Source organism: Micromys minutus, assembly GCF_963924665.1.
Source record: "Micromys minutus genome assembly, chromosome: 20".
Lineage (NCBI taxonomy): Eukaryota > Metazoa > Chordata > Mammalia > Rodentia > Muridae > Micromys > Micromys minutus.
The window spans coordinates 29,327,883-29,348,217 of NC_137955.1; the positions used below are offsets into that span (position 1 = coordinate 29,327,883).

Sequence of the window (20,335 nt, forward strand, 5' to 3'; positions counted from 1 at the left end):
TATTTATTTTTTTTGTCAATATTATTTCATTAAGGTTGAAAAAGTTAGGAGGCAGCTTTTTTTAAAAAAAGAAAAAACGAGAATTTAAAATTTGAATCACAATGCATTAAATGAATCAGTATATTTAAGGAAAGCACTAGCCTATGGGGGGCCTTCTTGAGAGAATGTGGTGGGTTTTTATCTTTTGGGGACATCACCTTTTAATTCAACTAGTATTTGGCTTTCTCCAATACACAGATCTGCAAAAAAAAAAAAATTAATAAGCCGTTCAGTCTGAGGTTTTGCAGAGTTTCCAAAGATATAAGTTCCAGAAGTCTAAACCCAATATCTGAGATAAAATTGAGAGAGCAGTCCTGTGACTGGGTGGGAAATTCGCTTCATAAATTTAAGGTCAAAGTTCATCTTACACAAGGCATCAATTATTTTGCTCTTAAGAACGTGAAACACTCGGATAATTAAAAGATTAAATCAAAACACCAAGTTTTCACAGGAAAACTCTGCTTCAGTAAAAAGTAGATTATAATATATAAAAACTTAATCTCCATTATTATGCGTCAAGTGTGGGGACCATTTATTTTCAGGCACTGGATGCCTTAAACATTTATACTAACCAGAAAGAAGGCCTGGGCATGTCTTAACATCTCATCACAACTGAAGTAATGGAAACTCAGGATGACAATGGAAGTGATGGCTTTTTAATCAAATTATAAATATTCTTAAGGGTCAGGCTCTATGGTGTTTGTAGTACTGTGAACCCCATGCTCTGATCAGACTCTACTGTGGTGCTTTGGGGTCACTCACTGTCCTGTAAGCAAGACCTCATCCAGCCTTTGAAGGTAAGCTCAGTAAACTCATCACTTCCCTAAGTACTACTTTGGTGGCGTCACACTGTGTCTTGTCATTGGTGCCCCCTAAGGTCAGTATAAACATATATTTAAGTCTCCTCTGGAAAAGCATTTCCCCAAACTTCATGTTGTCATATGGGTTTAGCACACTGGGCTGCTGTTGCCAGGCTGCATGTGTGTTGCTTTGCTGCTCTGCTTCTTGCCCAGAACATGTGACCTCCCAGGACAACCCTGGGCACCACCACCTTTGTCTCTCCTTGCTGTTATTTAGCCTGTTTTTGGACGGCAGGCTTAGTGATTTCCCCCCAAACCCTTATTAGTAGGATGTGCCCAGTCCTTTCCAAGTCTTTCTGTGTCAAATTTATTTAATTCTCACCTCCATTATTTTGTTATTCCTGTCATTTAACAGTGGATAGAATAAGGGACCAGAGAGAGGTTAAATACCATGGTCCGCACTGTACACATAGTCATGATGCAGCTGGGCTCACCCACAGCCAGATGTGGTGTCCACACACACTGCTCAGTGGCTGCAATGGAATGATGTCAAAATAGTTCTCACCTTAACTTTATTTTTAAAAAGCTGCAGTGGAGGAGTTATCTTTTTCGACTGTTTCCTTATCTCCCATCAACATTGCTTTGGGTCAGAATTAAATCCTTCATCTAAAGTGGCATTTGCTTTTTGTTTTCCCCACATTTCTAATAATGCTTTCATGGTTTTTTTTTTTTTTTTTTTTTTTTTTGGAAAGACATAAACTCATCTACAATACTTACTGATGCACTTCACACATATGTGTATTTTAATCTTCTTAAATGTTTCTCTCTACATATATTTTCACTCACTCACTCTTGCTCTCTCTTAAAGAACCTGTATTTTTTCCTGAAAAGAGCTTGTCATGTGCCTTTTTTTTTTCTTTTTCCAGTATGTAATTTCCAATTTGATGTCTTATACTGTCTTTCAGCGGGGGAAAAAAACCCTGTTACTTTTTCTTACTTATCAATGGTGGTAATTAAGGGGCTGGAGAGATGGCTCAGAAGATAAGGGCACTGGCTACTTTTGCAGAGGACCTGGGTTCAATTTCCAGCACCCACGTGGTGGCTCCCAACTTCAGCTTTAGAAGATCTGATGCCCTCTTTAGGCCACCACTGGTACTGCATCCCAGCGGTATACCAACATACATGCTGGCAAAACAGCCATATGCAAAAATAAAATAAAAATAAATGAACAAAATAGTGGCAACTAAAGAAAAAAAAAACCCCTATTCTCTTGTGACAACATTGGCATTTCATTTTTAACCTCTTCTTTGGCTCCTGAAGATGTTTTCAAGTAACTGTGAGATCTTTACTATGTTCACGAGGCTTATATCTCACCTCACTTTGGTTAGTCACACTATGAAACATAAAGGAAGATGAAGTTTGCTACTAGCAATATGCACTTACACAAAAATCATCCTCTGTAATGTAAGCATAGCCTCTCTCACCAAGACCTGTTTAATTTTTTGGCAAATGGTGATTAGAATACACTTTTCACTGGAGAATCGAAGGCGCTCTCTCAATGTACGGTTCTGCCTGACGTGCACACACCATGTCGGTGGAAATGAAGAAAACCAGCTTCATCACAACAGTTGTTCTAAGGGTATACTGACAATTGGTTAAGCTAGGAATTCATTATTTGATTTTTGAAATGAAACTCAAAAATCACAATTAGGAGTTTTGATTGGAAAAGAAACGCAAGCGAAGCTGTCGGCCTTCTGCATACCAGACATTCCCATCTAGTGTGGAGGGCCCACGGTGCGGCAGAAAAGAAACTGAATCAAGCAAAGTCTTTGCTTATTGTAACAACAGCAACACATTAAGGCGATGAATAAACTAATACTTCTCAGTGTTTGCGTATAGAGAGCGGAGGGTTGGTAGTAGGAGCCCGGGGGCTGGGGGTGTCTGTGACCTCCAGTGACCTCCAGCCGTGTAGCTTATGGACCAAGAAGAGAAAATGGCTACAGCAGCAGGGGACCTGCGCTCTTAACCGTCCTCTGTTCTCCTTGATCCCTTCCTTCTGAACAGCAAATTGAATTCAAACAGGAGGCTCTGGGATTCCCCATCATATCGGAATGGAAGTGGGAGGAGTAAGGCTCAGATCTCGCTTTGCTTTCTGGGCCTTGCTCGGCTACCAGCATGGCTGAACAGTCGCCTTCGGGGTCACGGTCAAGGTCACATATTGCAACTTTTCTGCTCTCTACTTGAGCTGCCAAACACAGAGAGAGTTTAAAAGACAGGGGCGTGCAGCCTCGCAGGACAGCTTCTCGGAGTCGAATAGCAGATTGAAGCTTTTAAAAATGTTTTTACTTTTATTACTAATGTGAAATCACTTGCTGGACAGTGGGAACAATGACTGCCGATACTGGCAGCTGGGACGTGACCCCGTGAAAGTTCCTGACGAGTAGTCAATGAGAAAGTGTGTGCAACGACTCTATCTTAAATACGCCGAGTCGAGATATAAAAATGTTAAACGGCTGAGTGTTAAATTTAAATGATGGAGAAGAAAGAGGTGCCCGAGGCACTGGCCCTGAGTCAGAGAGGGAAGATTGTCACAGGTCACTGAGCCAGAACAGAAGGCTAGAGGTTATCAAGGGAAAAAAAGGACCTTGAAAAAAACTTCACGGCGGCCAGAAAGATCGCTAATTGTGTCTAACTGTAAAATGCTCGCAGGCTGTAACTGCTTTAAACATCACCGGCGTGTTCCGGAAATGACTATCGAGAAAGATGGATGTGTGCTCTTATATTCATAGCGCTTTAAAAAGTAGTCTTTACTCCGGCCCTTTCTGTCCGCACTTGGATTTTACACTGTTACTTCTCAGGGTAGAACCAAGCAATAAGAAATTGAATAAAGAGGCATGTTTTTCTTTTTTTCTTCTTCTTCTTTTTCTTTTTCAGTTGTTATTTTTATTCTTTCTATCTAGACTTCCAGCGAATTCTGACCGCTAGGGTCCTAGCAGTGTGGGACCCTGAGCCGGAAGCTTGATTTTCTTGAGCCTTGGCTGACTTGTGTATTTAACAACAACGACAATGGCAACAATGACAACGAATAATACCAACACATCAGTGTTATTGTGTACATCAGTCTTAGTCTGCCTTCAGATGCTGTAACAGAAGGCCTAAAACTGGGTAGCTTATAAAGCTAAGAAGTTCCTTTGTCTTATGTTCCTGGGGGATCACCAAGAAGAGACCACTGGGGATTCTGTGTGGCTCTGTTGAGGACCTTGGGATGCGTCAACTTGCAGCAGAGCGTGGAACGGCGAGCGGCTGTGTGTGGAAGACGAAGGCGAATGGTGATAGACGTTTAATCAGAACCAACGCTCGTGCTTGCTAACTCACTTTCTGTGAGCACTGATTTTACACTGTTCCCCTTGTGAGGGCAGAGATGCCACAACCCAAGCCAAGCTCAGAGACCCCAGCAGCTTCCATACCATTCCACTGGCGAACTTTGGCATGAGCTCTGGTGGGGGCCGATCACATCAGGGTCGTGACACACATGAAGTGTTGGGCAGAGAGTCTGAGCCAAAATGATGCTCTGAAAATGTCAGCTCTGGCTTCATTTGGATCTCACACCACCGCTATCTGAAGCAGCAAAGGGCTGGGCACCGCTCTGAATTACCTGCCAAGTGAGAGCCAGGAGGTTTCCTCTTTAGCTTATGCTCTCCCTGAGAGTGACGCCAACACAGGGATGACAGATACTGGCATTTAAAAATATTGGTAAAGTATGGCTTGGTGTTGACTAAACTTGGACCATATAATTATAGGAACGAATAATTGCTCACCCTTAATTTTAAAGGTGTGTATGGCTGAGGGCGTTTATTTTTATGAGTTGTTAAAGCATTGCTGTCTAATTACCAGGAGAAGAATGGCTTCTCGAATTGGGTAGACATTAATTTTAAGGACTCAAGAGACAGCTCTGTCAGGACCATTAAGGCCTCAAATAAAACCGAAAAGTTTCGTGATACTAAAATACTTAGCTGATTATCTTCTTCCTTCACCGAGAAAACTGTCATTAATTTTCTAAAAGGTAACAGAGAATTTTTCTCAAGTACAGCAAGCACACTAAAGTCCAGAGGCGTGGACCTCCCAGCACGCTACTAAAAGGAGCTACACTTCAGATACTTCCGGCAGTCCATCTCTTGTGGACTTTGTGTGGAGGGAGGGGTTAAAGAATAGCCCAGAACATCAAGTGGATGAGATTTGCCGTGGGCTGTGTAAAATGATGTGTGAGGCTCTTGTAGGAAGGTGGGGCCAAATTCTGAGATAAAAGCAAAGCAAAGCAAAGCAAAACTGAATTAAAGGAAGCTAAACACCCCACAGCCTTCATCTTTGACTAGTGAGTGCCTCCGTCTTTAAGGTCTGGCCTCCATCTGTGGCCCTGTATTCCCTTCTGGAGTGAAATGGTCACACATGGATACTAGCTATGGACAGGGAAACACTGTATTCCATGAATCTGGTCCAGGGGGTATGTGGGTTTCTGGGAGGGAAGATAGAAATCCTTTCCCATTTCCTATGAATTTTACATAAACCAGATATCATCCAAGAGGATGCTTGATAAAGGCAAACGCCCTCCCTTCATTTGCTAACGGAAAACATGCACTTTGTGTTTTCTGGGTCACAAGTGCCACTTTCGCTCTCTTGGTTGTCAGATCTCTAAAGTATGGACTCTTGGATATGTGACTTTTGCCCTTTTCGTGTCTGCAGGCAGTTATCTTGGAGGGCTGGACGATTCTCCCACTGCACTGACTGCCAACCCTCGCTCTGCCTTGAAGCTGGAGTTCAGACACCATCACCGTCTCTAGGGGGTTCTGCGGAACCTTAAAGCCTCCACCCCCTCCCCCTTTTCCATAATTCTTTGTGGATGCCACTTCACCACTGAACTTGATGGTTTTACTACCATGACTGACAGCTGTGTCCTCTAGGGCTGTGGTTCTGGAAATTGAAAACAACGTCAGAATCATTAGTACTTAATTAAAAACCAACGAAATCCGAATCTCCGGAGAGTTGGGACCCAGGTAAGGTGTCTTTAAAAGTTGCAGTTCTCAAACGTTTCATCTGTAAACGGCTCACCCGGGGTCTCCTTGAACTGAAGGTAAGGACTGGGTAGAGTAGTAGTTCTCAAGCTGTGGGTTGCCACACCTTTGGGGGGGGTCAAACGACCCTTTCACGGGGGTCGCGGTGTTAGGAAGGTTGAGAACCTAGCGCATGCCTTTCCAGCAAGGTCTTATGTCTTTTACTTTGCCGAAACACCTCAAACTTGCTCCCTCAATCAGCAGTCTCATGTGTACCCCATCTATGTGTCTATCTGAAGCTCACACAGTTGTAGCACCTAGGACCACTCCCACATCCTGCTTGCTCTATCTGCTGCGGGGATTTTAAGCCCTCCCATCAGAGCATCCCAGCTCTGCCTTGTTCCTGTGTCCGTGTTAATCTCCTTGGGGACACAGCACCGTGAAGAGGACAAGAACACAAGGAGCATTGCTGTTCCTTCATGTCCCAGTGCGGATCAGATGGCTCCCCTCATGACTGCCCCAGCTGTGCTCTCTTTCCTTGCTGGCTCCTGTGACCTTATGTGACCCCTGACCCTTCCCTCCACTTTCGCCCTCATCTTTTCCTTCCTCTCCCGACTCTCCCTTTGACTCACTTTGAACAGACCAGCACAGATACAAGCAGAAGTCTTGTCTATCTGTGACTTGAAGTGCTATTGGTTCATTCAACTCCGTGACTGCTTTGTGAGCGCTTCTGTCCTTCCGCGCGGAGATCGGATCCATCTCTTTTAATTTTAGGCAAAACTGTGCTAGGCTCTGAGTAATTACTATTTGGAGTACTGGCCACACTACTAAAGGTGTGTGGATTCACACACCAACCTAACGACAGTCCGTGGCTCCCACAGCTTGCATGGAGGTAGTCTGGGTGCTTCAGGCTGGGTAGCAGGAGAGATGTTAGGATGTCATGGCCTAGCTCAAGGTAGTTCACAGATTTTACAGAAGGTGGCGCTATGTTCCTTTTGATGATCCTACTCAGTGCCTGGATTTTCCCTACCTGGTTGGGAAGCATCTACAGTGTAGACCTCAGGGAGGACAGGGCAGCTAGGGAATGGGGTCCAAACTGTTTGAAAAGGTGTTCAAAGCCACAGAGGAGACAGCCACTAGGAGTAAGATAAAAATACCAGTTCTTGTTAATTTACATGTATTATCATTTCAAAGGGTTACTGAGCTCTTAGAAAAGAAATTCTTACTGAGTTGTTTTAGTCTATTTACTACGTGAGGCCAGTAGGTATTTCTTTCTGCCTAAAACCAGCCTGAGAAACATCTCCATGGCCCTAGAGAACTTTGGAACCTTTGCCTTAGTCTAGTGTTTTCCCTCCAAGGTCTCTAAGCAGTTACCCTGAACAGTCTCATCTGCTGTCTTTTCTTCCAAGTTACTTAAAATGAAAAGTTGTCACATGGGCCGTCACAGTGAAGGTCCACTGTACTTATCTTTCTTTTCTTTTCTTTCTTTTGGAAAAAAAAATTTAAGGTGGGCAACACTGAATCTGGGACCTTAGCCTGTTAGGCAAGCCTTCTGCCCCTTAGCCACCACCCCAGCTTTTCCTCTATCTTTTTCGAGTTTTTTCTTATTTTCTTCTGCTTTTAATTAGAATGATGATAATGATGGTGGTGGTGATGATGATGATGACAATAATATAATAATAATATAATAATAATGATAATAATAATGATAATGATGATGATGATGATGATGATAATAATAATAATAATAATAATAACAATCGTCTGCTGGTTGGTATCACATTTCTGCAGAGATGGATTTGGGAAACGCCCATCTGGACAGTTGAGAATGACACTTACGTCCCCTAGAGTGGCCCAGGCAGGGCGAGGACAACTTCAGTTCTCACGTTTGGATATTTTTTTTTTTCCACCTCATATTGCTATGACTTCAAGGAGGAGGAGGGCAACAGGAAAAAGCAGGGGACTGTGAAGGGTGAGGAAGGGAACTCTACAGAGTTGCCAATAGCATCTCCAGATCCAATCAGTGTGGGCAAAGTTCTGGCTGTCAACCGACTCCTCTATTAATTTAAGCATTAAAGTAATTGCCATATATTTTAGTCACTGCGATTTGCTGATGACGGTATTTTGCTTCTGCAGGGTTATAAGACCCAATATTCCGCCTTACTTCATTCCGCACCATCTTGGTGGAGCACAGACAACGGGTTTGTTTAGAGATTTCAAGCGGGTTGGTCAATGGTTCCTGTCTCACTGATGCTCCCCATGACCCCAGCAGCAGGGTGAGGCTTCCAGGAAACCAAAGCCTGGAAGGCTCATCACCAGCTGAGGAACCCCCACAAGAGGCACTTCAGCGAGGCCGTTTTGGACCTGTACCTCCATAGTTCCTAACTTATCCCCACATCTATTTTCCCTGTCACAAGTGTTAAACCAATGATTTGCGCATCTAGGCCCGTCCTGGGCGTCAAGACTCGGTACTATTATTGAAATAAAATGGTATCACAATTGGGGAAGAGAAAAGAAGCGGGGGAGGGGATTTCAATCATTTATGACAAAGCTTTTGAAAGCTTAATCTTCTATGGTAATAATGCTATTTGCATTGTGACAGTGCTTTAAAGATCAAAAGGAAAAAAAAATCTATTACTCTATTAACACTGCCTTCAAGGTGCACAGCGGAAGTGAAAACCAAGCCTGTGCCCTAGTGGGTCCTCCAGGTGTCAGTTGCAAAGCAACTTGGCTCCAAGATCCTTGGGCATCGGTGTCGCTGTCCCCGGGTCTCTGGATATCTCCTTTTACTTTATTTCTCATTAATAATTCACCTCCCTGGAACATTGCCTGACTATGTCGACCCAAGCCTGCTTCATTTATAGTGGTAAATGCTTAAGGAGAATGTTTGCGAATGTTTGCACAGAGTTATTCAGGGATATTTGATCACAGATTGAAGTGTGAACATGCAGGCTTAGGAATCTGCAAAATTTATGCTATTTGCCCTGATGAAGGTATTTTAAAATCAATCACAGGAAAAGACATTTACCATCTATATTATTTTGTGCTCATTCTCAGTTTGAGATGCGTGACAATGATTTTTCTTATCCACACCACTTAATGACACGCAGAGTGTGCTAGCTGAAAGCTGGCACCCCTGGTTTGTCTTGTACATTATTATTACCCAGGTCAAATTTTCCTTCAGCAAGATAGCTGATGACACAATCAGGTGACATTCATCAAGACAGGTGAAGGATGAAGACCTTACTCTACGTTTGAGTCAATAAAATGGTCAGATGTTATCTAGAAACAGCACCTTTGTGTAACATGAATCTTTCATCAGCCCTGCTGCAGTTAAATGCTAAGAATTTAAAATGCTTGGTTCCTGCCAATTATCTGGGCTAAGACTAACCACTACCACTCTCAGCAGCAACAGTAACTACTACATTTAACCCCGCGGGGCTGAGATTTGCCAAGAAAAGACGCTGTTTGCTCTGAGAACCAAGGGTGCCCGGAAGAAGCAAAGCTAAGAAACAGTTAATGTGGCTCAGGCTCCGAATGTTTGCTTTCAGAATGAGAAAAGGACTTGCTCTCCTCTCAGCACAATCGTCCTATTTCTATTTTTAATAGACCCTACTTTACAGGCTAGCTGGACCCCATTTTTCCAGCTAAAGTAAAAAATTAAAGGATTTATGATAATCCTCCGTGCATGGTTGTGGGCGGTTCGTTTTCCACCAGATCATTCCCTCTCGGTTACACCGCAAACATTTCTCAGCTTCTTGCTGCACTTTCATCCCGCAACTACTCGAGCGAGGAGAAAGAAGTCTTACCAGATAAGCAACAATTCATTCTGGGGGAGTAGTTCCCACTCTCCCTGTCTATTTCTTAGCAGTAACTTCTTCAGGCTTTTAAGCCTAGACTGTCAAAACACGCAAAGGAGTCCTACCTTGCCCACGTACTGATAATCGGACCCTGTGTATTCCTCCAGGAGGAAGAACTGATTCCACATCCAACTCCTTTTCGAACGGCTCAGCTCATTCCTGCTGTGGGCAGAGAGCTCCAGGGCCCTTGTCTTTGCTGGGAAGCCACTAGTCCTCTTAGATAACGGGCTTGAGAAAGTTGGGTAAGGCTGGCCGACCCAAAAGAGCAGCAAGAAGTACCGGTAAGTTCTCATGTTGATAGCAGGGCAGGAAGTCGAGCGTCTGGGTAGAGTTCCCCTTTCCTTAATGCGTGTCTTTGCACTGCACCAGATCCAGGTTCACTCCTCTTTTCCTCCTTGATGTTCTTGCTTGGCTTTCGGAGGGTATCTGGAAAGAATAATAACATATCAAGCACTTTTAGAGATGCTTAAAATTCAGTGTTAGAGCAAATAGGCAGGAGCAAGAGCGCAGAGATTTGAATAGCAAGAGAACAACAAAAACCGTTGGCTATCAACTTTGAAACGAGGACAAGAGTCTTTTAGGTACACGGAAGGGGGTGTGCAGAATGGGAGGCACAGGCCGGGCAGAAACTGCTCTTTCTGTTTTTCCTTTTACATCTCCTGCAAGTCTGACGGTAAGTCATAGCTTTGCAAGAGTTCAGTGCACCACGATGCGTAATTTCGCTACTCCTTTGCTTTGGAATATGTGGGCTGAGATCTGGTTAGAGGAAACGAGCTTGTGTTTCTAATTCCATTTGCATATTTATCCCCATGGACAAGTCCCAGGCAAAGAATACTGTAGGCGATTTAAATTCAATTGCGAGTGGATCCTTTGGAAATTTCACTGGGATATTCTGAGCACCTGGGATGTGCCAGGCATGAGGCGAGGCAGAACTTATTCTGCAGACTCTTGGCTGAGGAGATGTGCTATGGTGGCTCAGCTAGGTCAAATAAGGTTGGAAAGCACCATATGCCTTCTCTTCAAAATGCAGATTTGCAGAGGGAAGTTTCTGGATACACACACACACACACACACAAACACACACACACGTGTATACATATATATATTCCCCCCCCCAGTGGTGGTAGTAGGCTTGTATTTAATCCAAACTCTGCAAACTTTGATCACCCCTCCATGAGAACTATTTACATTATAAAAATGTATAGAATGTATATTTAAGAACTTTGCAATGTACTTCATGTTGGTCCCTTGTCACACGCTGTTTCAGTTCACTGAGAAACTGGCTCTAGAAAGTCACTTGTCTCAGAATGTCACCCAAGATCCCTTGTCTGGGGATAAGTTGTCGCCTGAACTCTTGACAGGGAGGGAAGACACCAGAAAGACCAGAAAGCAGGCCAAGAAAAGTGAGCTGTTAAACAACACGAGTAATCATTTTTTATGGCAAATATTAATTTTCAAGAAACCAACCTATTAAAAAAAATTCCCGGGGCCAAACTCTTGGCAAAGATGACCAGTTTGATTCCATGGCTTAAGCAATTAAGGCCACGCTTGCCATACTGCCTTCCTACACCAGCCCTTGCCTCAGACCCCAGAGAGTGCTGCCCTTACAGCCCTGTCCCACGCATCTGGCCTACATTTCTCAGAAAAAAAAGGAATACAGTGGATCTACTAAGTGACATTGATCATGCTGTTTGAATATTTTCTTGACCAGTGCACTCATAAGCACAGATCTCTGGGATGAGAGCACCATGTGACGTGGACGGGAGCGTCCCCCTTAAAGCGAGGGGATAAGTGTGCCTCAGGTACTCTGCTCAGTACCTTTGTTTCCCTGAATCACAAAAGACAGACCCACGGACTCACAATCATTCTATCTCACAAGTGTACAGGATTTGAACTTTTTGCTGTTGTTATTATTAACATCACCAGTGAGGAACTGTAGACATCTAAGATGGTATTGGAGCCATTCTATTGGAAGGGAGGTGAAATACTTCATCATATTCAGCATTTTCAAACCTTTATTCCATTCTCACCCCCTCCCCCCACCCACAGCAGGACGTTCCACAGGTGACTGAGCTTGCACTGGTACTGGTTAGTCGGGTTAGAAAAATGCCAGGCAACAGCTCACTTGTGGGTCCTCGGCCCGGCACTGGTGTGGGATGCTTCTTCCTTCTCTTGTGGGTTGTGCAGTGAAGGGCCTGAGTGCGCATGTGGAGAAAGCTCTCCAGCGACACCTCTTCATTTTTAGAAATAGAGATTACACTGAGGGTGATTCAGTGAAAATTACATTTCCCCTAATTTCCCACATTCACCATTATTTGCAAAGACAAATCCTGCAGTGAAGAATTACATGTCTGTGGCTCTGCTCTGTGTGCCCCATGGTGCTGGCAGGAGAGAGGGGTGCGGAGAATGGCTGCATCAGCTGCTGAAAAGCCTGACTCCTAAAGGCCATTTTAAAGAAAAATCGATCCCTGTGGGCGTTGTTCGCAAACTCTACAAGCTGTTGCCACTCGAATATTAAATATTAGTTCTTTTTTAATACCACAGATACCAAAATGTCAAGTATTTCATTTTTTTTCTCAGTTGGTAATGAGCTTTTAAGGTGATGCAAATTTAAGCAGAGTTTCCAGTGTAACGTTCATTTTGCTACAACCCAGTTCCTGTATCAGTCTGACAGGCTCAGACCTAATGAAGAAGCTCAATCAGTAAAACAGAATGACATCGATCTGTTCGGAATTGATGCTAATGTTTTATAAGGGTGCACTTCTCTGTAATCTCTATGAATTTGGAGAAGCTACCCAGTTCCATTGGACCTCTGGTTTTTCTTTTGTTGACAGGGTTATTTTAGTATCTGCCTAGGAGAGTTGACGTTTGAGGAGTAAATGTGTTTGCATTCCAGGCAAAGAACCTGAGGTGGTGACACTTAAAAGTGTATTGCTATTAGCATTTGAGGTGCAGCCACAGATCCAGAGACAGCCCACTGGGAGGGCCCAAAAATGGTCAGGAAAGCACCTCTAACCACATCTGGATCCTTTCATTTGCTAATTGGTCACCTTTGTGTGTCATTCAAACTAAGCTCTGACAGAGAGAAAGCAAACCCCTATCCCTGTGACCACAGGCTCACACTAGGGACAGGGACACAGACTAAAGCAAAGCACACTTGAAGAGCCAGCCACACATTCTCAGAGCCTGTGTGGTTTTCTTCCTGCCCATCTTACAATGGTGAGATCTCTCTTCTTTAAATAAAGTTGTAAGAAAAAAAAAAAGAATTAATCTTTATTCAGGTGTAAAAACATACACAATGCCTGCTTCAATTTAGTAGGTTTGGCTTTGTGCAAATGGTCTCGGCAATTAACGAGCTGAGACGATTCTCCGGTAGCATTAGAGAAGAAATTGATGTAGCTAGAATGAACACTATTTATACTTTAGATTTTTTTTAATCCAACATTATAGACTGGATACTCCAAGCACATGTCTGTACAATAACAACCACTTCCTCAGGGTTCAAGGTGTTGAAGGTGGGGTGGGGTGGGGAGAGCCCTCTCTTGTGCGTCCCCCTTACCCCTCCTTTTATGCCTGTTGGCATCAAGAACCAATGAGTTATGTGTCTGTTAGACTCACAAACAACTCTATAAAAACTCAAATTGAGCTAATTACAGTCTAATGGTAGTTTAGGAAGACTCTTACTCTACTTTGGAGTTTCTTTTGGGAGCAAACTCAACTTTTCTTAAAGACAATTGTTGTAAGCTCTAAAAAATGGTTTGCAAAAGTGCTTAATCTAGACAAACAATTTGAGTCTTATAGAAGCTTTATTTTCGTGATATGCAGAATCTAATTAAGGTGTTTATGTATAAAGGGGCAAGCCCCCACCCCCATAACTTTAGTAATTGCATATGTGGAGACCGGATATGCATAGAAGATGATGTAAACTTTAATCTTCCTAAGAATTCAAGTCAAGTCCAGGTTTTACACTTTGCCATTTAGAAAGTTGGATACATCAATTCGGGATCTACCAATTTCTAACATGTAATGATTAATCCAGAAGCTGAGTTGATGTTTCCCATTGATTAGCAAAGTCTTTCCCTTAAACTGTCAAACTTTAATAATAGAAAAATGTTTCATTGGTTATGGGGAGTGAGAAGAATTACAAGGTCTTCAAGTTCCCTAGAGCACTTTGGAATCACCTTTCACACACAGATCATTAATATGCTAATTAGAAAATGCCTCCATTGATTGAACTGTGTCTCTGGTGACTTATGTTTGCTAACAGTTTGAACAACTCAACTGTATTATCTGGTTTGATGCTGACTCCATTCCACTATTTACAGACAAATAGTATTAGATGTATTGAAAGCTATAATTACACCCATGCTGTAAAGTTCAGTATACATTTGCCCTAGTGTTCTTGATTAATTCTAACCAGGCGGTGATATTAAATTCTACCTAGTTCACAAACCCATTGTTCCATCTGTGGGGTCTTTAGTGAGGTATTGAAGTCACTACAAACATTCAGTAAAGCAATGTTGTTAATCTGCTCCAACAACTGACCATAGTAAAAGAATTTAAGAAATCGATTATGAAATTATGCCCTTAGATAAATGATGTTGAATATATGTATCTGTATAATAGCATAATATTTTGCTTGAGGCCACCCACAGGAAACATTGGTGGAAGTATCCTCTACGCTAAGTCATCTAACCCATAAGTACAGCTTTTTAACCTTTGTCCCATCAGTCCCTTATTAATTTTTAGTAACTTTCCTTTTCGATTTTATAATTAATGAAGTAGAAAGCAGTTAGTAGCTTATAACTACGTAGCTTTATGCCCAACCCCGCTGCATGTCCACCATGAGCATGATGTTCTTTTAAAAAATGATGGTTAGGCAGTTTCATACATCAATATGATGAATTTTAGTTGTTTTGTTCCCTCATTCTTGACCCATTCCTTTCTCTGTTCCGTTGAATCCCATCTCCCTTTCCAGTTCTTTCTGCGTAATGCATTAAGTCGAGAGTTTCTTGCTTGTGTGTGGGTAGAGCAAGGACAGCCATTGCTGGCCACACCACTGAAGAAGTGTTATGGCCTCTTCCAACAGCTCCTAACCCTCGATGGCCCTTTAGGTTTTGGAGAGACCTCACCGGCCTTCTGCTGTTGTTCATAGTGAGGGGCCAGGGTTAAGCTTTTGTGGGTCTTATACAGATAACCACAGCCACCACGATACAGGAACACAGTTGAATTGTCACATCCAGAAGACTCCATTTTGCTAGACACTTCTTCATATGCTAGCTCATATATTCTTCCCACTTTCTCTGACCATGTTCTCTAGTTCTACTCTGAAGGCAATGGGGATGTTGTTTAGTTCATTAAGTTCCAGCCAGTTAAAGAAGCAGAACATATACCAGGATAAAGGAAACTGTTGCTAAGGAGACACATTAAAAAAAAAAGAGTTAGCAGCCAATTAAGTTTGTTAAGATTACCTTCTGATCACTGAACAAAGTTTGTTGAATAGGTTGCTATGCTCTGTGACTAAAAATGCATCCACTGGACACAGAGGATCTTCTGGACATGACACAAGGGTAGCACCATCACAAAATATTTGGTAGGGATTTCACTTGAAGTCTTCATTTCTAGCCCCCCATTCCATTTTTCTGCAAATGTCAGAGTCACTGTTGAGTAAAATTGGTTCCGTTTCATGTGTGTAATGAACTCCACTGAAATGTGTCAAGCAGCCCTGGCACCTCTCACCACGGAGCACTTCTGCTGTGCCAATGAATCATCATGGCTGCAGCCACCAAATGATGCCCCATTTTTTTTTTTTCCAGTAAATGTTTATATTTGTGAATAACATGCCAAACTGTTTGCAAACGAATGCTTTTCCAGATGAAGCCATTTCAGCAACATTCCTCTCATTCTAAAATCATATTCCACACATTAGATTAATGAACATAAAATCAAATGCGGCACAGCACGTAAAATGGGAGTTGAGATTGGAGTTGGGGCTGCAGTAGGATTTGGTTTGAGATTCACCAACACATGTGGATTAAAGACCACCTCTTGTTCTGCATCATGTAGGAATCTGCCTACACAATGTTGTCAGAGACACCATTGCAATGTGGGTAAAACTAGGCTTTGGGTTAAAAATCCTTGCCTGCCCAACAGTAGTTGGACAAATAGAGGACCCTGGTGTTTCTTTATTCTAGTAGCTGCCTCTCAGATACCTGTGAAGATGAAACTAAACATTTTGATATGTGTGTGGTTTGGCTTTTACACTCATATGCCTACCATGACTTCAAAGTCAGAGGATGACTTATCAGAGAGTACATGTGTGCCATCTTTGGGGCATATACTGTCTTAAGATAGAATGTCTATTTTGTCCTTTAAAAGTCAAGCATCAATGGTATAGTAGTTATAAACACAAGCCATAAGGCTAACCCATAGGATAGGATCTACACACTGTTATAATAGGGCATGAATATTATGGGTGTCACCAACTGCTCTCAGATTGGATTTGAAGCCCACTTAATAGGAGAGAATATATACCTTGTACCATACACCCAGTTAAAGACCTCTGGCTAGAGAGGTCATAATTCCTAGGGTTGAATTCATTACCATTGTTGAGCAACATTGAGATGATACCAAGCTGCAATCAAAATGCTGTTTATACCCATAATCAAATCTACTCTCATCCTTAACGAGAGAAGCTTCTCTTTGCAGTGAATAGACATGAATGTAGATGCTCGTAGCTGCTCAAGGTGTCTAGAAGAAACAATAGATGAGTGCTTAGCCCTAAGCAGGACATGTCTCTTACCCTCTCTATGGGTCAGGTGTTGCCATGCAAAAGGAAGCAGCACATATGTATGAGTCAGAGGAAGCAGGACTATGAAATACCAGCTTTACGACATTACCAAGCTCTTGCAGAAAGGATCTCACAGCAGCTAAAATTGGTTGCTCTGGGCCTGCAGAGATTGGGCCTGTGAACAGCCAGTCATGGATTGATGTGGCCTCTAATGAACTATCGCCAAATGATGGATTATGGAATAGTCATTGCCTTAATTTATACACTTAAAGGTAGCCCACCTGGCTCCAGTGGATGGTTCCAAAACTGTGGGCACACATATGGTCCTGGCTAAAATCAGTGGGGTTAACGAAACAAAATGGAAAGATATGAGGAGAGGACCTGTGGAGAGGAGGGGGATGGTAGGGATAGGTAGATGGGAGAGGACAGTAAACAGAATATGCTATATGTGTGTGAAACACTCAAATAGATTTAATCAATTCAAGAAATAAAGAAAAGTTTTAAATCATTTTAACCTTCAAAAACGAACAGATGCCCATTTCTGGACTAAATCTGAACCCCAGCGAGTCTCACCTTTACTTATGCATTTGTTGATCTGCCCTCTACAGCAGCACTTCCCGGCTTGCTACACTCTGCCCTGTCCCTTATTGTATCCCCTTGTGACAGCTTACACCCAACTGTCATTTGTCACCGTCTTCTCATGGATCCTCTTGCAACATTCCCTCATGTATCTTGCCTGGCTCCTGGGGACCTTCAGGCATGGGAGCCCTGACTTTCTCTACAGAGGTTTCCTCATGCAAAGAAAGGAAAAGAGAAAGTGTTCTTGTACTTTCAATTAGCTGTTCACGGTATGAATTTTCAAGTTGTCTGAAGCAGACCATATGTTTAAGCTACAGAAATTTATGGAAGACTTGGTTTCATGTCATTCTGTTTCTATGTTTGGTTTCTCTGGTAGTGACATTATTTTATACATTTTTGGACGTGTTACCACTTAAGACAATACAGCTGAAATACGACTGGGAGATGTCAAAACCCACTAACCAATTAGCATAAATAGCCTCCAGATTTCCATGAGCTTGTATTTTCTTTCAGTACTTAATGAAAGGGTAACTTGGGAGAATTTGCTCTAGCTATGGGCAGGCAGGGGGCAGGGTATTTTTGTCCGTATGAGAAGTATGAGAAATTTAAAACAGGTCTACCCTTATTAAATTACAAAGAGGGTCACATGATTGGGCACGATACATGCTTAACCTTGCACAAAACATAATGAGAGTGGAGTTGTTATTAATTATTTTTGGTGATATAATTTACCAGTTTTTTTAAATCAAATCTTTTATTGATCATTTTATTTTTAGCAGCAGTATCTAGCCCGTCCATACTATTCTAGTTATCAATTAGTATATCTTGTTTCTGGACCATATGAAGTACATCACGATACTCCTGTGAGTAGCTAATAGGAACAGAAGCTCAGAAAGGTAGAACAGCTTGTTCAAGATCATGGAGTGCACACACAACAAAGCTACGCTGTAACGGAGCCATCAGGTGAGACTGGCCCTACCCTGAACCCTCATGAGGGAGTCACAGGCCAGGCTTAATATAGCTGTGACCTTTGAATTGATTCTTCATGACTCCCCTCGAAAATAGCACCAGCTTGTGTCTCCAAGGGGCAAAAAGAGTCATCCTAAAGCATACAAGCCAAATGAGAACAGCAAACAAATATTTGCTGTGCCAGGTAATAGGATAGATTTACACTCTGAAGCCATCTGCTGAGATGGGGCTGCCTGGTCCTCTTGTTTGATAGTTGAGAAATACAGGGCTCGAAGATCTGGAGTCTGTGCTCAAGGCTACACAGTGAATGAGTGGCGGTCATCTACAGAGTTCTTCTTAACCACAAAATATTCCATCCTATTTGTGTTTTGCTTATGGAAGCAGCCTCTAGATTTTTATTCACTCTCATTTCAGACGAAATTTGTACAAATTCATCATGAGCTTTCTCAATCCCCACCCAGCTCAAAAATGAGGTGAATGTGAGTGTGCTGTTGGCTGGGCTATTCACATTAGAGGGAGGGGGCAACTGAAGCTCAGAGAGTAACAAAGGCAGGCAGAGGGGACAGAAGGTGAGAATCAGGGCCTGGGTTGATCCAGTGCTGAGATTGGAGCCTGGAATATAGCAACATCAAATATAATTAGTGGCTATAGGCATGAAGGTATGTATGCAGAATGTAAACATGCCATGCATGTAGAACTAGCTTTATGAGTTAATATGATCTGTCTAAGTACTAACCATGAGCATATGGGGATTTTTGGAGGGCCGGGAGGCATCACTATGGTGCAAAAAGATGGCTTAGTGTAGAAGCCAAGTAGGATTTCTAAGTAAACTCTAGAATTAGGCAGGCTCCCAAGATGCCTAGGTTACCCTTTATTTTGCCTTGAAAAAAAAGTGAAGGAAGAAATGGCTTGTATCTCTGGATTGCAAGTTCTGGTTGCACAATTCAGGGCTTGAGCAGATGGGCCTCCTCTCCCATGCCTGGCCAGTTCAGCAAAGGGCTGAAGAAAGTCATAGAGAGGTAAGATTTCATCCCCACCCCCCACTAATTAAAAACATCATTAGAAACCCAATCCCAAGAGCCAGCAAATCACTTATTATTTATTGATAATTCTTGAATTTACAGGTTTGCCCTTCGGAGTTGTTCACAACATCACTAAAAGGAAAAAAAATATGAATAATTTAAAAATGGAGCACTTAAAGGTTCCCTAAAAATATCTTTTCCTTCAGGTCAATCAATGCTTTACAGACAAAATAAATTCTTTTCTATCTTTTCTAACACACACACACACACACACACACACACACACAACAACAACAACAATCATCTAGATGTTATGTGCTTCAAACCCTCATCTGTTAATACTTGGGCCATTCTCAGCCCAAGAGGAAAACAATATTTTTAGAGGTAACAAGTCAAAGCATCACCACTGTCTGGATAGCTGTGTGCCTTCAGTGTGTTTTATGTAACATTATTTGCAGAGGATTCATACCCCAAATTAGATGCATCTCAGAATATCTTGATGTAAATAATTTGAAAGAAATTTATTATAATATATAACAGATGACAATTTAATGGGGCAATACAGTATTCAAAGAGCTCCTTGGGGTAAAAGAGAAATGAAGGAGACTATGAAGGTGAAGACATTCTAACTAATTGGAGATGTTAGCTGACCATCAAATTAAACTCGTACCAGACAGCAAGACAATATGCTTGAATGGGATATTGGGTGCAGAATCAATTTTGATTGCCTTCATTTGAAAACTTTAATTAGAACCCCTGTTTACTTGAGTCAAATTGTGCATAAAATATTACACAAAAACATTTTAAAAGAGAATTTTAATTATACCACTAAAGAAATGCCCCCGTTCAATGTTTACTAAACACTTGCCAGAACAAGTTAATTAATACATGCTTAAATAACTGAAAGAAAAACCAAGGGAAAGAGAGAGAGAGAAAAAAAATCGCATTTATCTTTTGTCAAGGTTTGCTGCAGTTGTCACCGGAGTTTTAACAACTGTCTATCTCAGTGCCCATGTATAATTACAAACAACAGGGCGCCAGAACCCAGCACAGGCCGGGGAGAGTGCTTCCCCACTGGAAACCCTTGTTTTAAGCAATTTCTCAGTGCTGATGTCTGCTCCATGGTTGTCCAGCAAAGAACTTGTCCCATCCTCTTGGCAGTGTCCTATAGAATTCTCAGTTCTTTCCTTCCTCAAATAGGTCAGGAATATGCCTTTTCAATTCTTTA

The 20,335-nt window shown here is 42.2% G+C and overlaps 1 protein-coding gene across 1 annotated transcript in view; it reads right to left on the reverse strand.

Annotated features, from left to right (window-relative positions):
- CDH6 (cadherin 6) overlaps positions 1-10,040 on the reverse strand; it is a gene marked incomplete at both ends in the record, with an annotated part of 56,048 nt that extends 46,008 nt beyond the window's left edge. Inside the window, one exon of the mRNA XM_080933790.1 lies at positions 9,813-10,040. Within this exon, the coding sequence (XP_080789916.1) occupies positions 9,813-10,040 (228 nt within the window). The remainder of the gene's footprint in view (positions 1-9,812) is intronic.
- Between the last annotated feature and the right edge of the window lie 10,295 nt (positions 10,041-20,335).